Below are 23,014 nucleotides of genomic sequence, written 5' to 3'. Positions count from 1 at the left end.
TTGCTTTAGAGTTCACTTTAAAGAAATCAGAAGCCTCGAATTGTGTTTAACAACTCGTCTAGATGTCAATGATCACACGAGATTAAATGATAGAAAGTGAAACAACTGTTATTTTTTTGTCTAAAAATTAAGGGAGTGGACAGGAGCTTCTTTTTAAATACATGTATGTTGCAGAGTTGATTGCTACAGCTAAGATTCATTCTTCTATGGCAACTTACATGCATCTGTGTCATCCTTTGGTTTAAATTTGCCAAGCTTTTCAGCAATAGTTCTGCAACGACACTGGTTTCCTGGCCGCATCACATCGCCATAAACAGCCATCTCAATAATATCAAGTTCCTTATCTGAAAATTGATCAAAAGAAGATTATACTACTAGAAACATGATGATTAGGAAGAAATTTGAGCACTACACCATTTGCTTGTAAAACCCTTTACCTAAAAGTAAATGTGTAGTAAACATGTGATTTAAACAAACGAGTCATTAATGGATCACCTCTCAGCATCAACCAGAACAAGATCCAAAGTATAACAACAATTCTTCTAACTTGACACAATGAAAAAACTAGCCATCTTAATAAGAGGGAGAGTGGCTGCCAATTAATCCCCTTAAGATCCATCTTAAAAAATCTTGCCAGCTGATTTTGAGATCATCATAATCAGGGTTGGCAATTTACAATAAATAGAACAGCATATTCTTAATAGATTAAATTAAAATGAGCGTTGGCTTCAAAATAGCATTCTTGGCAAAAAAAAAATAAAAAAATTACATCCATCCATGACCAAATTCACATGAAGGAAACTAAGAAAAGCATGAATACCAACTTTCAGCTAAACATTGTCTACAATCCATACTCCTTGTAAATCATGGGAGATCATGCAAGTGAAAGCACCTAAAGGTGCAATTGAAGCACATGAATTTGTAAAGCATTTAGTAAATCCATCCAATCTGAGCAAGGAAGATGCATGTTAATTTTTTTATATTTTTTTTTGCAGAAGCACTTCAATGATGCAGTCTATAAATTGCAAAAGCCAGCAATTGAAATAAGTTATGATTATGATCATAAACTATAACAATTTGATTAATAATAGAAGAGGATTATGATTTTCAGTTACTAAATAATACTAAGATTTTGTTCCTCCATAAAGAACAGTACTGAACAAAGGAATCGCTAAAGTCGAGCATGGGTAAAATGCACAATATCAAGTGAAAGAATAAGTAGAATGCAAAGAAAAACAAACAAAAAAGCGGGCATACCAGTAAAATTAACCTCACAGGAGTAGTCTTTCAATTGATCCGAATCAATGTTATATTTGTCCGATTTGAGTCTGTTAACTCTTGATTGAAGTATTTGGCAATTATCCGCAGTGGACTCACCACCTACAATGTATCAAATAGATTAATCATCAAATTACAAAATATCGATCCCTATTGTATGTTCATTCAACGACAAACCTTAAATTAAAAACCAAAAGCACAAGTTTTTATTCCAACCACTATCTTCCTTTTCTATATAGAATTTTCTACTAGTCACCATTTAATCAAAACAATTGAAAAAGTCGACACCACATTTTATCATTACAATTTAGCTCTATATTCAGTCATTGCTCTCTTATCTTAACTCAAAATATGATAGAACAGCAATAGAGTAAGCAAATGAAAGGGGGGTAAAAATGGAACCTTTGGAAAAGGGAATGATGTGATCGTACTCGTAGCAGAGGCAGCCGATGCAGTTGAAGAAACGTTTGCAGACAACGTTACCGGCGGCGTCTTTGCGCCACCTCTCAGGGTGACGGCCGGGGACAGTATCAGCTTTAGACCAACAGATGGCCTTCGCGTTTGAGTCGAAAAATCTGGGCCTTTTCTCGCCGTCGCCGCGAGAACGTTGTGGAGAGGACGAACTCATCCCTCCTCAGTCCTCACTTTACACTTTGCAGGGAAGAAAAAAAACAGTAAACATAAAAGGATGCACTATGGTTTCATTAAATTATAATTATAACATAAATTACTGATTTATGTTTTATTTTATTTTTGTTTAAATCGCATGTATTATTAGAGATAATGATGTTCCAGACGAGTAAAACTTAATAATTTATAATGTTACGTAACGATCCCCCTTAACATTTATTACAGATTATAATTTTCGGCCTCAATGGTTAAATACACTAGCATTTTGTAAATTTTGATCATGAAATGTTAAGAAATTTTTTTCCTAAGAATTAAATTGAATTTGGTTCAAGTTTTGGAGAACTAAAATTTTATTTAATTCTAAAAAACATTCTAATTAAAAGCAGTTTCATATGCTCTAACGAGAGAGTTTGAGAAAATTAATTTTTAATAATAATTTTTGACGATCTAATGAAAAGTAAGGAATAACAATGATGTTATAGACTTTTTTTCATAAAGGTTCGACTATTTAAAAGCATGTTTAAAGATGTATTTAACCAATTAATTATTTTAAAACCTAGTAAAATATTAACTAAAAAAAGAAACTTATAAAATTTTGTATAAATAATGTACAAATTCAAAAATAATTGATAAACAAAATCATATTGAATTCAAGTTATTTAAACACAAAGTATATCAAAAGAAAATGAAAAAAAAACTCATAATATTAAAAAATATATGAATTAGAGATTATTTATATTAATATAGCCAAATAAAAATATTTAAATTGTCTGAAAATATTTTTGCAAAACATTCCTTTCTTTAGAGGTATTAATCTGGTTGTATTATCAAAAATGGTATAGATAATAATAATAATTATTATTATTATTATTATACCTTTTTATCTAAAAAAACTTTTTAAAAAGTTTGAGTTTGACCTTAGCCTTAAATAGGCCGAGATAGACCCTTGACAAGTGATTCGACTCATTTCTATCCCTAGTTGTAGTCTCCATAACATAACTACAAGATATGTGAGTGTGTTGTGCATAAACAGAACTGCAAATCTCGATTATGATTTATATGAAATTGACATTGCTGTAACAGGAAATAACCACACTCCGTGCCTCTGCCATTGTTATACCAAGCAGCCACAAATAGAAGAAAATTGCTGATCGTCAATTGATCCCACAACAATGAATCAAGATCATTGGTGATCGACACAGAGCAACTGCGAAAAAGAGATTAATTATAAGGCAGCAATCAGATGAATTTGCCACAGAATTAATGTTAAGCTCCTTATAATGCAATATAAACCAGCTTGCTGCATCTAATGATCTTTAAAAGTAGAGGCGAGAAGCCGAGAACCACCTTAGAACCAAGCCCAACATAGAAATCATACCAGACAAATTTTCATAATAAAACTAACTAAAGCGTGTTTGTTTGCATTATAAATAAACAGAACAAATTTTCGGCTGAAAAAGTGCATGGACGAACAGTTTTACAAACTTGATCTTGGTTGAAAATAATTTCTAATAAAACGATTTATGTTTAGGTATAGAAATTTGTTTGAATACCAATAAATAAATAAACAGTAAAGACTAACTTTTTTTCAAACCAAGAAGGTATAGAAATAAAACCCAATTAACCAAATGTGACATCACCCAAAACGATTCTGGGTAAAGGAACTCAATTTGCACACTTTGATGGATGCTGCAAATTGCAACACCATGCATGACCTAAAATACAAATTGATGAACGAATCACGGTTAAATTTACACAATACTCACTTTGACCCAAGTTACTAGTTAAGTGATATCTAATGTAGATTTGTCAAAAAATTGTTGACTATTTTCAACCAAAACCAAAGTTACTTTCGGATCAAAGCGAACAATTATAACTTTGACGGTTTAAAATTTTCATATAACATACTTTTCATATGAAGGTTACCAAATAAAATTTGCCGCATTTAAAACTCAACTTTAACCCAAATTCATGTTGCAAAAGCATCATTCAAAATCAATATCATAATTGCTCACCTAAAAGTACAACAGTACGAATTGGGTCTGATTCTGTCATACACAATTGGTTTATTTGCATCAGGTCTGATAATGCTGTGTGTAATTTGACATTAGAATGTAAGTTTTCATCAATGCAGGCAATGAAAATCTCATCATATCATACCAAAAAAAACCTTCCCACATTTGACTCCTCCTTTATAACAAAGTCATAGGACAGCATAGAAAACCAGAAAAAATGTGATATAGTTTCTGTGACCACATCCATAAACACCATTGTTAAGACTAGTCTGACTAGAATCTATAAGCCATAAGCCAGGTCTTGAACAAACCAATATAAAGGCTTACAAAAGGATCTTTGCTTAAATAGAAACAACAGGCTGCCAGCACCAAAAGCTAGTTCTTTGGCCCAATATCCTTCAGGGCGCAAATCTGTTCCTCACCCATAGCAGACATGACAGACACAACAAGATCCTTGCCCTCAGCAAATCCATCCTTTATCTGCAAAGAGAAATCAATGATACAAACCAATCAGACGAAATATACACAAAAAACAACCTATATTTGTCAATCCAAAAGGGGAAAAAATCATTAGAACTGTGCCAACCTGAGTGAGCAGACTCTCATCAGTGGGAAGCTTGAGGTCATCCTTGGTGTTCCCATTTTCAGTAAGCAGACTCAACTACAATAGTAGCAAACCCTTGTTCAGATTTCAGAACATAAAAGCAAGGGCTAATTACTAATCTATAATAATAAAAGAAAACTGGGAACAGAAACACCAACTCACAAATCCATCCTCAGCAATATCAATGAGCTGGTAATCAGTACGATTCACATGAGGAACCTGAAAAGACAAATAGCAACAACATAGAAAAAACATGGTATAGATTAAGCTACTATTAAGAAAACAATGAGAGAAAAATTATAAAAAATAATAATAATAATAATTAAGCGGCATGCATACATCACAGTTGTGAGAAGAGGGCACAATATCCTCAAGTTTCTTGGCAGTGAAAATATCAATTCCAACAAAGTGGCACTTGGCGTGACCGTGCTTTCCAGTTTTGGAAGTCGAAACTTCCACAACCTGTTAGCAAAATATAGATGTATAATAATTAAAAAGAACAACCATAGATAAATCAATGGCAGGTTTCAACGAATAGCCAAAAAAATTAGGGGCAGAGAGTGTGGATCTAAGAAGTGGAATGAAATAAATTATTGAAGAAGGGATTTCACCTTGCAGGGGCGTCCTTTGATGACGATGTAGCCGTTCTTGCGAATGGTACCGGCTTGCTGAGGGTAGGTTTTGGAGGCACCGGCGTCTGCCTTGGACTCGAAATGGTGCTCTTCGTCCGACATGATGATGTTTGACCTATCCAGCTAGGGTTTCCTTTTTCTTTTCTGTATCTCACTCTCAGATATTCTTCCTTTTCATTTTGAATCGTTGGATCTTGCCCAACTGCGTTAGATGGACGCTAAAACTAATGGGCTTCGGCCCAACAACAAACACCTACATTTAAAATAAATAAACTTGTTATTCTCTATATTTGTTTTAGCACAAATTATCCTAAAATTATGAACATATAAGATCAACTTTTAATAATCATTTTAATTATTATTATTATTTGATAGTTAAATAATTAACTTAAATATGTTTTTCATATTTGTAATATATTTTTTTCAGTTTTCTACCTTAATTTTTTTTTACTATTTGACAATTTTAAACTTTTATTTGTGGTACTTATTATTAATTTAAGTTTATTAAATGATTATGTGTCACTATGTTAATCTATCATTTCATCATTTAATAGATAATGTGATACTTTATTAATTTGTTAATTTGTCATGTTATCGCTTAACAAACCAAAACTAATGGTAAGGATCAAAAGCAAAACTTTAAAAATGTCATGAAGTACAATAAAAAAAATATTTTTTAGGTGGTAAAATGAAAAATGAATATATTATAGGTATGTAAAAAATATTTAAGTCTTAAATCATCTATAATTAGGAACATATAAATTTGTACACTTTTCATATTTATTATAAATTTTAATAGTATAAATTAATATTTATCATGTGTATTGAATTGGCTAAAACACTAATTTATTATATATAAGAATTTTAATTTTTAAATAAAAATAATAGATGCAAAAAACATTTTTGTTTTCACCATTTTTATTTTGAATGGAAAATAAATAAAGTCACCTTTTGTAATTAAAGCCTGAATAAATTAATAATTTTCTAAATAATAAACAGTCAAACAAAGACAATATTTCATTTTCAATTATTTATGATTTTATTTTTAAAAAAGAAATGAGATTTATCAACATGAAACATTTGTTCAAATTATGACATTGGTATAGAGTATCATAAATTTTATTAATAACTAATCTCAGTTGAAATTTTATTTTAGATTTACAATAAATAATTTATATATCATGATACAAAATTATTTTAAAATATTTGTACTTTCTTTTTTAAAAAATATTAGTTTTTTTTTTAATTTAAAAACAGATAAAAAGGAATACATTGAAAGATATATACAATCAATATATGATATTAGCATAAGATATATGACTTAATGAAGTCGTTATAATTCTTAAAACTTCTCTTAAAAAATAATCCCTAAAAATTCCCTTACTCAATGGTAGCGAACCATACTTTGTCAGACTTGTAACTCTCAACAGCAACACTAGTCACCTTGACCCAGACAAGAACCTTGGTTTTCATTCCATCTATATATAACAGTGAGCTTCCCCTTTGATAATGACCCTTTAACACGATTTGCATACCTCACAATGGATGAGTCCTTGAAGCATACCTCACACGGAGAGGACAAGTACACTATCAACTTTCCCTTTGATGCATCAAATTCGTAGCTTGTTATGTTGCGAGGGAACAGACCGGTTGGAAGGTTGTACTCTCGAAGGAGATCAGGCAAGGCTTTCTGGGTTTTACCTATTAATTAGAAAACAGAACTAAAGACTTTGTCAAATGTAATTCAGTTTTTTATTTTTTCTTAGCAACAAATATTAATCGTTAATTTTTCAGTATTTTAGTAAGAATTGAACCAACTACCTTGACCTTTGTTATTGCCATTTATCATTATTGCTAATTTAAGATTATGCAAGCCTTAGGAAGAGTTGAGTTCGAAAAAACAAAATAGATACAGTTATTTCAAGTTTTCAATCTGAGAATCATGATGCCACCAAATGAAAGGAATCAAACAATGAGTAATTATTTGAGGGGATAACAACCGGTTACCCAGTCGCATAGCTTTATAGCTTGAGATGATACGCAAAGATTAGTTAGGCTAATTCTTTCAAAAATACCAAAATTGCATGAGAAGAAAGGGGTAAATGAAATGCAAAATATTATAGGGTAGTGATAGGGGATTTTGAAATTGAAATGTTAACTTGCATATGAAGCAATCGTGCATATACGAGCAAGGCTATAAAAGAAAGATAAAATGATAAATGTTACTGAAACATTTTCTAACATTTATTTTTTACATACTCTTTTTTATTGAGGTAAAATTTATGTGAATATCACATAATATGTGGATTCTAGTTTTCATTTGTCAATCTCATTCTCAAACTAGTAGAGTTCACGTGAATTTTAATTAATAAAAAGGAATGTGTTAGTAATTTATAACTTATGTTATTAGCTCTAGCTTAGCGAGAGAAGAAAGCCTAGGTAAACATTTTGCAAGTCATAACTTGTTTATGCTCGAAACATATGTGCAAAATGTTGTGAAAATACTAGGTAGTAGGTACCTTTGAGCTTGTTGATAAAAAGTTTTGCCTTCTCTTCGACTGTATTTGGGAGAGACTGAAATTGCAAGCACGGTATAAACATTCTTGTACACAAAATATTAAAATGTTTACACTGCAACAAATCAATTTACATAAAAACAGGAAGAACAAAATGCTAAATAGACTCTTATGAACTGCAATTTCTTTTTACTCTTTAATTTGGTTCACTGTTCACAGTACTGATCATTTTATATTCTTCAAGGTGTAGGGCCAAACCAAGTTTTGGATGTTAATTTGTGGCTCTGAACAAAATTTTGACATAAGAGAAGAACAGACATTTCTCTCTCTTATCATTAGTCATTACCAATAACGTTCACACTAATTTCTGGAACAATGGGGTGTTATAGAATGAACACAGAGGCAAGTAATATATATGAGTATGAGAGTCCTAGCTAGAAAGAGTTGCAAATGTATTGCATCAAATCTTTTAGTTCTAGCAATTTTGTACAAAGTCAAGTCATTTAATTTACCCAAAATAGAGATAACTCAAAAGCATTCAGAAATGTTGCTAAACAAAAGAAAAATTTCGGACACAAAAAAAGACACATACTGACAGGTCATCGGTTATGTGGGAAATCTCTGCCTTGGCTTTCTTGGAGATCCAAGCGCTACCCAGTTTAGTTAGAGCTTTATCCATTTTCCTTCTACTTTTCCACTTCTAAATTTCTCTTAATAAAAGGAAGAAAAATCATGTTTAAAGTTTAAACACTGTAGTACGGGTCTCTATCTTGGATGGTAAGCCAGACAACTCAGTGTGTGTGTGTATAATAAAAACTACAAGAAAATTACTGAAAGTGAAAACATCACCACTGTATAAGAATATACTCCTAAGCTTTCTCTCTTTGCTTTTATAATTAGCTAGTCTAATAATCAGTTACCAAAACACTGGAAAACAAAGATTCTTATTGAAAAAATGTATTAGTTTTGGCCACTGCTTCAATGTGATATGTAAGTTAGGAGCTTAGCTTGCCTTGTAATGTAAATTTCTGTGATTTTATGGTTATAATTGTTTTTACAAACTTCTGTATGAGAAAAACTAATTATAATATTTTTAATTAGAATTTAATTAGTAAGTTTTACACACTTGTTTCAGGGCATAAACACAAAAGATAAGCCAAGAATGCATTGATTTAGGCTTTTATACCAATTAAATATTTTTCTAAATATAAACCTAGATTAATAAAATTCATTAATGATACAACATTATAGCACGTTCTAGAACATTCAAAGAGAGAATTAGAGTTAAAATTATGCACCTGGCGTTAGATAAATATGGATCCATCTTTTATCAAGCCTCGTTAGGGAATGGTGGTGGAGTAATAAAGGGTGTAACAACGACTAGCCTTTATTTAATACTAGCTAGAGTTTCACGCTAAAAGAAGTTGTCTAATAAAAAACAAATTTTATAATTACACTAGATGAGAGTAAGGATCTCTTAATATGTATTACACGAATAATTCAATCCATTAGAGTGTTTTTAATTACTTTTAAAAGTTTTTCATGTGTTTATTCTGCTTTTTTTTAATAATGACAAATTAAAAAGAATCTAAAATATTATTAAAATTATAAGTTATTTTAAATAGGTTTAATTTTCACAAAAATCATTTGTTCAATTAAAAAAAAGTAACTTTTTTAATTATAAACAAATATAAATTAACTTATACGTACTTTTTAATAAAAAAAATCCAAAAATAGTTACTAAATTATTTTGTCAAAATCACTTTTATTTTAATTTGTAACAGAAATTCTTAATTAATAATTCCAGTTTTATCAATTAATCAAATACTATGTTTAAGTTAATAATTTTCTTAATTAACATATTTAATAATAATTTTAAAAAACTAATTAATACAGTACTAATCACGGACAAACCAAGGAATTAATGCTACACTCACCCTCCATATACAATTTCCCGTGAGACGATAAGAAAATAACAGGAAAAGCATTAATTAATTTCCATGGAAACGTAGAAATTCGGAGTGCAACGGCATAAACCAACAATTTTTGCAACAACTGAGTTACTCCAAGACAACACACTAAACCACTTAGGAAACATGCTTGATTCTACCCGACGATTCCAAGAACCAAAGAGGAATAATTCTTCGACAGCCATGCTCCATGACAACTTCACAGCATTGTGTTATCCGCAGCAATGCTAATCCCCATTAATACAACTTCACTTCTTGTGTTAATTTTGACTTTCTTGTACCTTCGATCAGTTTTGCAAAATCATGGGTAGTGAGATAGATACTAAATCTATTGAACCGGTCCGGAATGCCGTCTCTTTGTTTGGAGATAAAAGTGATCAGAAGAAATATCTAGCTGCGAGGAGTAAGGTTAAGATATGTATGGAATAGAGTTTTAAACGGATCATGTTAGAGTATCTTTTTTTAGTTTCCTATACAAAATACAGTATCTATGCACTTGACATTGTGACATTCAATTATTAGTCTCATTCACTCATGTAGATTGTAACATTGAAATGTCGGTGTTAATGGTCATGAGAAGATAGATATCTTAATTCATGATTTTCCCTTTTTATTTTGTTGATCAGAGTGATTGTGAAAAAGAATTTGAGGTGTTGACCAAGGAATTGGCCGATTGCAAGGTACAATTAGAAGCAAAGCATGCTGCTCACTTGCAAGCACTTCTTAAGCTGGAGCACAACCAAAAGATGATTAATGAGTTGTCTACCCTGCTGAAGAAATCTGACATCGAAAGAAACAAGAACGTGAATGAATGTTCAGAGTGCAAAGCTCTCAAAGATGAACTTGAATCCAAGATGAAAGAGATGGCTGATCAAAATTTGGAGACTACTGCAAAGGTCCGGGACCAGCTTTCACATGTTTTAAGTGCATTGAAGGCCACACAAAGGGAGCTTATTAACAAGGAAACAGAACTTGTTGCTGCTAGAGATTCAGAACTCAACTCTTTGAAAATTGTATAACAATTGGAATCTGCCTTGGAGGCTGAAAAGGAACAGAAAGAAGAACTCCTGCAGCAAGTGAAGGAGCTCAATGAAGTTATTTACGATTCAAAACTAGATGCTATTAAATCTGAGCAAGAGAAGTTAGCTATATTGGGTCTGTTTGGATATAAGTTATAAGTACTTTTGACATCTTTTCTACTAGAAATATAAACCATTTTTCAGTAGATAAGCTCTTAAAAGCACTTCTAACCTTAGATCCAAACAGGCTCATTGTCTGAGAAGGAAGAGAAAATTGAGTTAGCAACAAAAGCCACTTCTCAAGTACAACAGCAGCTAGAAGATATGACAAAACATGCAGAAATGCTACAAGGATTACAAAATCAACCAATGGATAAGTCTACACGGGTTGAAACACTTGTTTTATCTGAGGATTCTGCTCCCAAATTCGTAAATGACTCAGGCCAATTAAGCATTGACATGGAGCTAAAGGAGAGAAAGATCATGGACCAATATGTGTACATTGAGACACTAGAAATGGAATTGAGTCAGTTAAAACAAGAGCTCACTGTTGCAAAGGAAGAAATAAATTCCTTGAATATTACTAATGAACAAGGACAGTGACATTGAAGCACAGGTGGAAATTGCATTGCTGAAATCTCAGTTTCAGGAACATAGGTTGGCTCACAAGAATGGACAAGTTACTGAAGTTTCCAAAGTTGATCACTCAAAGGCAGAAGCTGAGGAGAGAAATAGTGAGAATAACAATGACCATGTCACAAGCAGAAATGGAGCTCAAGGATCAGTAGGTGAAGTTAAAAGATTTTCAGAGTTAGCATTGATGGAAAAGGAGCTAGAGAATGCATCAGGGAAGATTTCTGAGTTGAGGGCACGTGGAGAACAGGCTCTAAGCAAGGCTGAGTTTGCTGAGAATGCTAAAGCAGCGTTAGAGGACAAAATAAGGAGACATAGGGAACATATGCAGAGAAGGAGGGCTGCTCTTACTGCACTGCACTTAGGGAGGAATCTACCCCTAAACCATTTAGTCCTTCCTCATCATATGGAACACCTGGAACCTATGTAGTTGTGAAAGTCTAACTCACATGTAAGTTGTTACTTGTTAATTACATTTTTTCAGTGTTCCTAAAAAAAATTATTGTGTCTAGCTATGGGATCAGAGGTTTGGTCTTATTTTATATTGCAATATTCTTATCTGAAGACAGTAATATGTTTAAGGTATATATGAACAATGATACGTGATTGACGTCCGGATTATAATTTCTAGCAATAGTATCAGTACACACTGAAAGATGCATGCACTCTTTTGGTGATTCTAAAAGATTATATGCTGTGAATTTTTTTTTATTCAATTGCAAGCCATCTTTTTTGTTGTAAAATAACGACAATGGAAATAGAACTTAAAACTTTTTGCAAACAAACCACTAGGTCGATCCTAGTGCGTTTAACTACTAACTGGCTAATGCAAATTTTACTATAACTATGGAACCCAACTAGTTTATTAATCAAATTCTTTTCTACATTGTTTGTACATCATATATATCATTTATTTATTCTCACTGTTTATTACTGAAACATGGTCTTTGTTTGTGTAATATTACATAGATACGATTTTTTGCTCAATCAATTCTTCTCATTTTTCTTTTTATGGGTAGTAATTCGTTTTAAAAAATAGTAGAGATATTTTCGCTGACACTTTCTTTCTAATATTCTTCTTATGATTGACTTTTATTGAAAATCACCAATTTTGATGAGGTCAATGATCTCTTCTGATTTAAAAATGAGACCGACTAAAAATTTGATAATTTCCAATAATTCAGCTAGTAGAGTGTCGGAGCGAGTATGAATAACATTCCTTATTATTTTTTGTTTATGCATGTGTTACAATTATCCTAAAAGGCCTCTGCGGCTATGATCCAATTGTTTCTGGTGTGGTATGGAAACACAAGAATGCTGATGATAAGAGCTGGTTTGGGTTTAGTTGGCCCAATGATAAAAACAACAACTTGATAGAACGGTTGGGCTCAGTTCTCATGGACAAACTGGGATGGCCTAGTTAATGGGAACACATAACATCCTTAATACCCGGTCCCCTCCCAAAAAAAAGTACCACCCATGAATATTGGAAGGATGGAAAATTATCTTAGACATTCTTAAAAATAGAGTTACGCAGTGAAAAGAATTATTAATGCATTTCATTTTTTTGTTCTTTTTAATGATATATTGAATCTAGAATCTTTTATAGGTTCCAATCATGATAGCCATTTGATCTCATGTAGGTCTAAGTTTCGAGTTTGGGATGTTTTACCCACGTAGAATTGTCCAATGAAAAATCTAAAATTGTTTCCTGAGATAAAATATTGCATATACTGTTAAAGACACGTTTTGCATTCCTCGTCTTTGGTCCCTATCTGACAAGAAAAGGCAAAATAAGCGGCATGTTGCATTACATGGACTTTTGGTCTTCATTTTCCACAAGCGTGTGCTGGTTAACTGAACACAATAGACCAGTTTAATCAATTTCTGCATTCATCTACGACATTTCAGATTTCACTCTTCAAAGATCAAAGTAGATTGTTCCCGAAAGAGGGGGGAAAATCTTGAAGTCAATATTTGTCTATGAACTCATTTAATGAATGCCTGGAGCTAATATATTTTTCAAACTTTTATAGAAGCACCCATTTCGTCTATATGCTTTGTTTTAAAAAGGAAAAACTACATTTGGAAGGTCAACAATTTAATGCAATAAATACTACATTGCACGTGTGCGAATCTATCGTATGTTCCAATTTTCTTGGTATATAGGCAACAAATGTCTTTCGTAAAAGCTATATATACTTGAACAAAATAAGATTATTATGGCGAATAAAATTTTCTTTAAGTATTTAATGTAATTATTTTTAAAAAAAATCAATGTTTGTTATTCATTTGTTATTATGAAAGATTCAAACTCAAAACCTCTCGTTTTCCTTCTCTCTTCATTGATCTAATCTTATAATTCTTGTATTTAATGTAAGTGTATATTTAAAATTTGAATTCAATATCACTAGTTAACTAGTTAAGTTATAATAATCCTATACCTATACATTTGATTCTTTTTTTTCTGGAATGTGGTACGTTTGATGGTTTAAATTAAAAGTAATCATCTTCATAAATTGATTCACTGTATAAACTGTAATAACTAAATCAAAAACTAATTTTTTTATTATTTATAGTTATATTGGATTTTATTTTTTTGAAAATCAATCTATTTGGATTTAATTTGTCTTGCAAGATTATTCAATAAGCAGTTACATGGTGATATATTGAAGAATTTTATGAACAAAAAAATTACTATCAATTTTGTATTTGTTCTTTAAAAGATTGCAAAATTAAATTTAACTTATAATTTGAATATATACGTCATACAAATACTTCTGATGCAATGCAGGGTTGACCAATAGAGTTGATCCAAAAAGTCAACTATACCCATTTTTTTACGAATGAGTATATTTTTTTGCATGGAAATAACCTTCTAAGCAAGACCGCATTCCTTCAAGCTATGCACGGTCGATACTTTTGCCAAATTCCATTGTTTAAGGGATTAAAATGACAATTTTATCTTTTCTTATTTTTAGGGCATATTTTTGCTATTTTCGTTATGTAAGGGTCTTTTTGCCATTTTATTATTTCTTGTTTTAGGATTCTAACGCATTAGTACCTTTCTATTTATATGTATCTAAGCCTCCTTATGACGACAAACTTTGATTGGATAAAATTTGAGAATTTTTTTTTCAATTCTCATTTCTCGGTATTCTTAAGAATTAACTAGACGTTGAACCTTGTTTCCATTGTCCTTCCCGTTTCGTTGCATCAACTTCTTTTAATAAAGTATTTGTCCTTTTAAAAAAACAATTTAAATGTATAAATTGAACTACATTATGAGTTTTATATGAAAAATGATATTTGATGTTGAATTAATTTGTATATTCCATTATTTATTTGAATATTTGTAGACTATTTTTTAAAACAAAAACTGATACAATCCTATTCAAATATAAATTAGATTGGATTAATATGATTTAAAATAAAAATGATTAAATGGTAAAAAAACTTAAGTAATTAAGTTGAATTATTTTCCACTTAATATCGATCTAATCCAATTTATAAACACTCTTTTATCAAAAGCATCTACTTCTTTTGATGCTGTTGAACTTGAACCTCAAAGGTACGACGCGTATTTTTTCTTCAGGGAATCCAGTTGGTCTAAATTTTGATGCACGTGAGCCGACCAAGATTGTTTATCGTAAGAAAATAAATATTCACGTAGCAATATATCTAACGTGAATTTTGACCAAGAAAATGCTTTTCTGATAATATTCGTGGGTTACTTGATTCTTTTAAATTAATAAATAAAAGCCTATTGATAGCGTGAAACTTTTGTCAAACACGTAATTCAATTATTTATTTATGATTAGAGGACTATTAAAATACACTCTCTATTATTTGGGCTGAAATTTGTTGAGAATTACCAAATTATAAGAGTGGTTCATTAAATATGGAATGAGACTCAGTTTTTTTTTAAAATTTTTAATTATTAATAAAAAGTGTACTGTATTAAATAATGTGTTTGTTAACATTTTCTTAAAATTACACATGATCCATGGGAACAACGCTGCTTGGTTTGGTACTAAAGTTTGGTTAGGACCATAATGGTTGACCTGGTTGGAGGTTAACTAATCAGATTTTGCTTCTTCCAACCATTTAAAAATTTGCACCTTGTATGTAATGAAATGGGTGACGAATATGTATGTTTGAAACAACAAAAGTGGAAAATGAACTACATAATTAAATGCCATGTTATCCAATTAATGGTAGTAAGTTCACTTGATTATGATAATAATTAGGGCGCGGTGGGGCTAATTAGGAATTTTCTGTTTGGTCAATAGATTTTTTTTTATTTTTTTTATTGAAAGATATTTGTCTTATATTATGACTTTGACCAGTAAAAACCATAAATTCCTAAATCATGATGAGGATAAAAAATTTTGTGCAACAAAATAATTTAGCCTTTACACATTATTACAAGTTGGGTGGTTTGAGATCTGGGCACTTGCTTGCGTGCAATATTTCCAATTGAAGCTAGCTTGCAAGAAAAAAGTGATAATTAACCAAGAGAAAAATAACGAGGAATGGGGAAGTTTTATTTTATTTTGCTTTTAAAAGCAAGAGGATGAAATATACTCATGTGTTTTAAATGTAGTTAGAGGTAGAAGAACGAGTGTGAGCTCTAGCTAAACAGGGATTAATACAACCTAAATCATTGACTTAATCTGATTATTAGTAAACAAAGTTCGGTTAAGAAGTACTCACCTGGCCAAATTCATAGTTTAGATTAGAGTTAATTAATTTTTTTCTTTCAACTTTTTAAAATTTTAGTTTGAAGTCCCTTAAAAAAAATTGGCAACTTTTAATCTTGTTATATTTTTCCGTCAACATTTTTAGTCTTCTAAATTATTTATTTGTTTTTTAGTCTTTTGTTTATTTTTATTGTTCAAAATTAGATAATATTTTTTTCTCATTTTTTTGATTCTTTTATTCTTTGGAACTAATTTAAACAATAAAATTAAACGAGAGACTAAAAATGAAGAAAAAAATTGCATGCACTAAAAATATTAATGAAAGATTAATGAAGTATTGAAAGTTGTAAAAAAATTGAGAGATTAAAAATTAGAATCTAAAAAAGTTAAGAGACTATTTTTTTAAAATAATTAATTAAATTTTTAGTCTTTCAACTTTTTTAAATTCTAATTTTTATTTCCTAAAAAAAATTAATAACTTTTAGTCCTCTATTAATTTTATGCTAGCATTTTTAGTCTTTCTAAATTTTTTATTTATTTATTTTTAGTTTCTCATTTATTTATATTTTTTCAAAACTAGCATTTTTACTCCGTCTCTCATTTATTTTATAGTAAGACTAATTATGAGCAACAAAAATAAACGAGGACTAAAAATACTGAGAAAAAAATTAATAACGGATTAAAAGTTATTAAATATATTTAAGGGACTAAAACTAAAATCTAAAAATTTAAAACTTAATTAATAAAAAAAACATAACAGAATGGTCTACCTAAATTATACACTATTATATATTGTTCTTTCCATATTATTCAACATCCACGTAAATGATATTATTATATAGGATAAAATATATTTTGTCTTTTATAATTTTGTTATATTTTGTTTTTCATTCTCGTATAATTTAGTCTTTTTGAACTTTATAAAAAATATTTAGTTCCGGAACTTACTCATCAAATTTTTTACTTTTTTATTTCAAATTGTGAAAAGGGACTATAAATTGGATAAAATAGAGACTAATTTTTAATAATAATCTGTAGCTTTTCTTTTTATCTCTTTTAATTTATCATTGTCAAGTTCTAACTTAAATTTGATTTTTCTTTTATGAAATTATCAATAATTGAAAACAATATATGATAACATAAATTATTTATCATATAAATCTAAAATATAATTTATATATTAAAAAAATTATTTATTAATACTTTAATTATAATATAGTCTATACATTTAGAAATATTTATTTATTATAAATTATAGTTGTATAAATTAAATATTTATCTTATCCAATGCACAAATTAAAGTACTAGTATTTGATAATGGCAATTAATAATCATTGTTATATATAGTTTGACTCTAATTTTATATTTTTGTTAAAAAACTGGGCAAGATGATCTCAACAGAAGCATCGTAATATGATAATAACAATCCAACATATAAGATTTTCATATAATTGTCCAAAGGATAAAATTGCATAAATATATATCAGATGGTCCTCACTCTCACTCCATTGCTATATATATATATATATATATATATATATATATATATATATTAAACTTTGCCGTAAAGCCAAATCCAAGAATGTGACGGAGGTTGGCACGTTCGTCGTTACTCAATGAACCAATATTGCTAGTTGTATAATGTTCTGCATAAAGAGTTATAACATTATTGGAACCAAAAAATCAAACAAATCATTAGTTTTATTATTCTGTTGAAAAAATTGTGTTATAAATTTTAAATGTTTGGCTTAGATACAACATTATTTCTTCTATTTTGTCAAATTTGCAATTTTTGTATCCTATTTTAAAATATAAATATTTGATTTTTTTTATAGAAAATTTATAATTTTGGTTTAATTTATAATTTTGTTACATTTATTTTTATATTTTAATTAATTAAATTATTTATTAATGATACGTTAAATGAATATATTAGATCAAAGATTTAATTAGACCAAAATAAAAAAATAAAATATAAACAAAATTGATAATTAAATCAAAATAGTGAATTTTTTAAAATGTAATCTATATGAATCAATGAAAATTATGAATTAAATAAAATTACATTTAAGCCTAAATATTTTAAAAATTATTCTTATCATATTTATTGAAGATATGGCATATATAACTAGGCATGTCTTGGTATATATTATTTCAAAGTAGTTATTAATGTAACATAACATCATTCTTAAATGATGGTATGGATTATTTTAGATTTTTTTATTATAGCAAATTATAACTAACAAAAAATTATCAAGGATAAAAAAAAGTTCATCATATTTATTTATAATGACTATATTGAAAATTGAATTGGACCCTCTTTAAAAAAAAATGAATTGGACTAATTGATTCGACCCAAAAATTTGGTAAATTAGTTTTTTATCCTGTCCATTAAACCAGAGAACCGATTGAGGATTGACTCAATTAAAATCTGATAAAAAGTACTAAAAATCGATGCTTTCCAGTTTGCAACAGGTTAAATAAAGACGTTGCTTTACCTCTTAAAAAAAAAGACGTTGTTTTACTTCTCCAAAAAATAAAATAAAATAAAGACGTTTTGTTTTATTTATTTATTTTCATAGTTACTGTTTTGGTGATCCACACTTCTACAGCACATCATTGTGAAATTTCTGGGACGTGACTCAGTATCACCAAGCTTTGAGTACTGTTTGCTGAAATTCCAATTGCAATGACAAGTCTAGCTACTATCACCGTGTGAACCATGCAAGCTTGCTGCCGTTGAATTAATTCTGCAACTTACAATTGCAACTGAGAGACCCGAATGGTTAGGTATTATTTATAATCTCAATTAATTTTCATATGCTACACAACTAAATATTTCTTTTCATAAATTAAAAACTTGAATATGTATTTCATAAAAATTGATCTAAGACTATAAACATATAGTATTCCAGGAGGATCAATAATATCCAATAATTTCTCCATGACATACCTGTACGTATGCCTTGCTTGTTTGATCAATATATCTCATGAATAGTTAGACTTAGGGTAAACTGGATAGTTAGACGTGTACAGGGTTTCATTTATGTGACCTGCGGTTGTAATTTTTGTTGTATTTGTAGTTTTTCCTGTGTGATGAGGTTATGGTAGTTTGATTTTATTTTTTTTTACATATTATTTCATAGATTATATATTTTCCTAAAAATATTATTTAATTAATACCAGTTAGATTACAGATTAACTAAAGTTGAACCACTTTAATATTTTTTGAAAAAATACCACGTGCATGACAATTGTCAAATCATGAATTTAAAGAAGGTCCTCACATGTCTTATACCCTTGGCTGGACACGGGCGCGGCCAAAACTATTACAATCTTGTTCCAGTACATTGAATATTTGTCTTTATATTGGCTAAAAAAAATTGTCTTTATTAATTCTTTCCGTTTAGGCTCATCATCAGTCATCACTATTCTTTTTATAAACATGTATTTTTATAATAACAAACGAAAAACATAATTATTTAGTAGTTATATATATTAATGGCTAAAGAAAGAGCATCACTTACTCTAAAAAATATAATGATATATTATCATTATTAAATTTTAAAAAACTTCTCCAGATAAAGAAAAAAATCAAGTTAATACTAAAGATATTTGTCATTATCATTTTTTTGTTTACAATTTGACACTTAATTATATATTTAAATGCTTCTCAAGTTATAAAAAAAATTAGCTAAAGAAAGAGCATCCACTTAACTATGATGTTTTTGTTCTTATATTTTTAAGAAAAAATATGTTTTTCTAAATATGCAAATATTTGAAATTCATCCTTTTTACAAAATTTTTGATATAGTTTTTATTTTCATAGAATTGAAATGTGTTATTTTTAGACCTGGAATAAGGTTCAAATTTTTGAACCTACATGTATTGTTTTTTTTACATCAGTTATATGCATAACAAATGTAAAATGTAAAAAACATCATATTGGTAATGCAAACCAATGTAAAAAAAATATTATCATAACTTCTGATTTATCTAAGTTTCATTTGAGCCAAAAAATGATATATTTTAACTCTGTGAGGATGAAAAACATACTAAAATTTTTACATAAATGAATTCTCAAATATTTTCATCTAGCCTATTTTAAATGGATAAATTTAATTTTTCATCTTTCAAAAATATGTAAATTTAGATTTTTTTTAAATTTTGTGCTGGTAAAAAATCTCCATTAAATATTAAGTTTAAACATGAAGAGAGACTAAATTTACATATTTTGAAAAATTAGATAACTAAATTTTGGATTTGAAAAATACAGGGACGAAAATCAAGTTTAACTATTTCTATGAATTTTAAAATTTATGAATTTAAAACTAACAAAAATTTATTTTGATTAAAATCAAAATTTATTATATTTATAGGATCTATCAAATATATTAAATAAAAAATAATTTCTTATAAACATATGAAATAAACCAGACATACTTTATTTTTAATTTGTTTAATGTTGATAAAGTAGGTAATTCAAAATTAGACCAACTTGCAGGCTAATCCAAAACTAAGTCGAGATATGAACAAATAATCTGACTCATTAGCATATGTAAGGGATAGTTAAATAATATGTAACTTTTTCTTATATTTAGTTAAAGACAAAATCTAAAATCTAAAATCTAATCTAATATGAAGGAAAACTAGTTTAGGTAACATTTAATTTCAAAATTGGTTAATTAAAATTTTTAATGTCAGATGATTACTTGAATTAATTACTTTTTATTTTGTTTTGGTGACAACCTTTTTAATTATTTTAGTTTATGCATACATTTGATTTAAGGAAGAAAACAAATACTGAAGTCAAGTACTTTTAGCATTATATTTTAGAATAATTATGTTGGCGCAATAGATTTGAATAACTAGATTGTGTATATAAATAATTTTAAAATTATGGTGACAAAAAATGCTTGTTATTAAATATATAGAGATGATACATCATGACAATGAAATTAGAACTAAAATTTTGAAATTATATTGTATTTTTCATACATTTTACATGCTGATAAATTGAAATTAAAATGCTAATGATCTTATAGCTCAATCGATAGCAACTTGGTTTTTAAAATTAGAGTATGGCAGCTAAGTTAAAAGTTTAATTCTATACTAATTTGTGAAAAATATCAAGTAATTCTAGTAAAATATACATTTTAACATCAAATTTACGTAAAGCAAAAAAATGTATGGTTGTAAGCTCTGTATCAAATGCTTTCTTGTTTCCTTTTGGTTGTAAGCTCTGTATCAAATTAGAAAGGGACACGTCAATTCAAAAGTCTACCTCATTTTAATTAGGTTTCAGGGAAGATATATCCATGACGTCGTTTGTAACGTATTTCATTAATTCTCATAACGTTTTCCATTAACATGTTCTCCTTCCCTCTTCTCCCTAGTCCCTACGTTTCTTTGACAACAAATTTGGTACCCTGAAACCTTCAATTTGTTTTCATGCATTACAAGAAGAAATAATAAAATATTTGATGAAATACTGGTATGACCTACCAGAGTTTGTGGTTAATTTTGTGAAAACCCGAGAACCATATTACTTCAAAGAAATTGTTTTTTTAAGGGACATTTGATCGAACAAGTCGTGAGCATGTTCAATTTCAATGGTACATGGGGTGGGTAATCATCATGTTTTAGCAAGCAAGGTTGCAGGACAACTGGACAAGGGATTTCCTTAATGCAAATCCAATTTTTTTTTTCTTGTGTAATCCAATTATTACTGACAGTTCCCTTCAATACAAACCTAAATATTTAATGCAGCTTTTTTTTTTGTTGAATAAATTTTAATGCAGCTTTCTTTTTGTTGAATAAATTTTAATGCAGCTAACAATCCGTAAAAGAGAAATAAGGCGAACATGTTTAATGGAGAATGTGGAGGGAAGAATGAAATAAGTCACAAACAACATTAATCTTCAATGAGGCCTAATTAAAAGAGAGGTAGAATTTTTAATTGCCGTATCACTTTCTAATTGGGAGAAAAGGGAATGAGACAGAAAAAAGGGACAGGAAATCTTGATTCATAAACTCTATCATGCAACCGATGTCCAAAGCTAGCTAACGAGTTATATTTTCAAAAAATGATTAGTCATTTTTAAACATTTATTTTTAATTACTTATATGTCAATAAATTTATTATATCATATGTATCTACCAAAATCGTTAAGAAAAGAATATTAAATTATGTAAAAATTCTAAAATAAAATTAACTAGTAATAAAAGTTCTAAACCTTTTGATTAAATTATGCAAAAATTTTAAAAATTTTAAGTGGTCGGACAAGTTTGGGGTCGGGGACGGGGCGAATGTAGAATCCCATACCCGTACCCGACTTTTGGTTATCGGGGAAAACCCGAACCCAAACCTATACCTGATCAACTCAGATATTATCTATTAAAGTCGAGATAAATTTGGACGGATACTCACGGATACAGATTTTCTTGTCATGTATACTTTTTTTTTCCTTAATCTAATAGCAGAAGTTATCCTAAAAAATTATTACGTATTTAATACATTTTTAATTTTAAATATTATAATAAAAAGCTATAGTACTACGATGTTAAAAATTCGTCACTATGGAAAGGTACGAGATAGAGTCATCATACATAATCTTATTCTTACATATGTAAAGATATTGTTTTAGAATTCAAACTCATGTTGGTCATCGAAACACAACTTATATTATAATAAAATTGCAAAGAATATATCATATTATTCAAAACAGTTCTATCCGCATCGGATAGGAAGATGTATTTGTCATTTGAAATGGACAGAGTTAATGAATCTAGAATGAACTAAGTTAACACATAAACCCAACTGAAATAGACTAAGTTGATGCTTGGCCGAAATGATATATGTAAAATGGTCTATCTGAATTGGATTACGCTGAAGTTCAAGATGAAATCGAAATGAACTCTATAACAAAGTTAAAACTCCATAAAAAAAATTGGATATATGCGGAAGGTATTTCAATGTTCAAGTCAATAAATATTCTACTTGAATAATTTTTT

At 29.0% G+C, this 23,014-nt stretch overlaps 2 protein-coding genes and 1 pseudogene across 3 annotated transcripts; all 3 read right to left on the bottom strand.

Annotated features, from left to right (window-relative positions):
* Nucleotides 1-16: 16 nt before the first annotated feature.
* Nucleotides 17-4,062, bottom strand: LOC100527904 (uncharacterized). 2 transcript variants are annotated; one of them, XM_041015187.1, is made up of 4 exons: nucleotides 3,924-4,062; nucleotides 1,681-3,115; nucleotides 1,258-1,380; nucleotides 17-344 (listed from the first exon to the last, which is right to left on the bottom strand). In XM_041015187.1, the coding sequence occupies exons 2-4, from the start codon at nucleotides 1,904-1,906 to the stop codon at nucleotides 205-207; spliced, it is 489 nt and encodes a 162-aa protein (XP_040871121.1). In that variant the 5' UTR covers nucleotides 1,907-3,115; nucleotides 3,924-4,062; the 3' UTR covers nucleotides 17-204.
* LOC100305991 (eukaryotic translation initiation factor 5A-1) lies at nucleotides 3,882-5,330 on the bottom strand. Its single transcript, NM_001249052.3, has 5 exons — nucleotides 5,139-5,330; nucleotides 4,867-4,989; nucleotides 4,690-4,746; nucleotides 4,510-4,584; nucleotides 3,882-4,403 (listed from the first exon to the last, which is right to left on the bottom strand). The coding sequence occupies exons 1-5, from the start codon at nucleotides 5,259-5,261 to the stop codon at nucleotides 4,299-4,301; spliced, it is 483 nt and encodes a 160-aa protein (NP_001235981.2). The 5' UTR covers nucleotides 5,262-5,330; the 3' UTR covers nucleotides 3,882-4,298.
* Nucleotides 5,331-6,539: 1,209 nt separating this feature from the next.
* Nucleotides 6,540-8,354, bottom strand: LOC100784943 (uncharacterized protein At5g01610-like; annotated as a pseudogene).
* Between the last annotated feature and the right edge of the window lie 14,660 nt (nucleotides 8,355-23,014).

The sequence above is a fragment of the Glycine max genome, chromosome 5 (genome assembly GCF_000004515.6).
Source record: "Glycine max cultivar Williams 82 chromosome 5, Glycine_max_v4.0, whole genome shotgun sequence".
Classification (NCBI taxonomy): domain Eukaryota; kingdom Viridiplantae; phylum Streptophyta; class Magnoliopsida; order Fabales; family Fabaceae; genus Glycine; species Glycine max.
This window is presented reverse-complemented; position numbering and strand designations above follow the sequence as displayed.

Bases quoted from the DNA above. Each gene is read 5' to 3' on its own strand.
- LOC100527904 (XM_041015187.1), bottom strand. From the start codon at position 1,906: ATGAGTTCGTCCTCTCCACAACGTTCTCGCGGCGACGGCGAGAAAAGG. The intron at 1,381-1,680 runs GTTCCATTTTTA...GATACATTGTAG, and splicing joins CATCATTCCCTTTTCCAAAG to GTGGTGAGTCCACTGCGGAT. The intron at 345-1,257 runs GTATGCCCGCTT...ATCAATTTTCAG, and splicing joins CTGTGAGGTTAATTTTACTG to ATAAGGAACTTGATATTATT.
- LOC100305991 (NM_001249052.3), bottom strand. From the start codon at position 5,261: ATGTCGGACGAAGAGCACCATTTCGAGTCCAAGGCAGACGCCGGTGCC. The intron at 4,990-5,138 runs GTGAAATCCCTT...TTTTGCTAACAG, and splicing joins TCAAAGGACGCCCCTGCAAG to GTTGTGGAAGTTTCGACTTC. The intron at 4,585-4,689 runs GTGAGTTGGTGT...CTACTATTGTAG, and splicing joins ATATTGCTGAGGATGGATTT to TTGAGTCTGCTTACTGAAAA.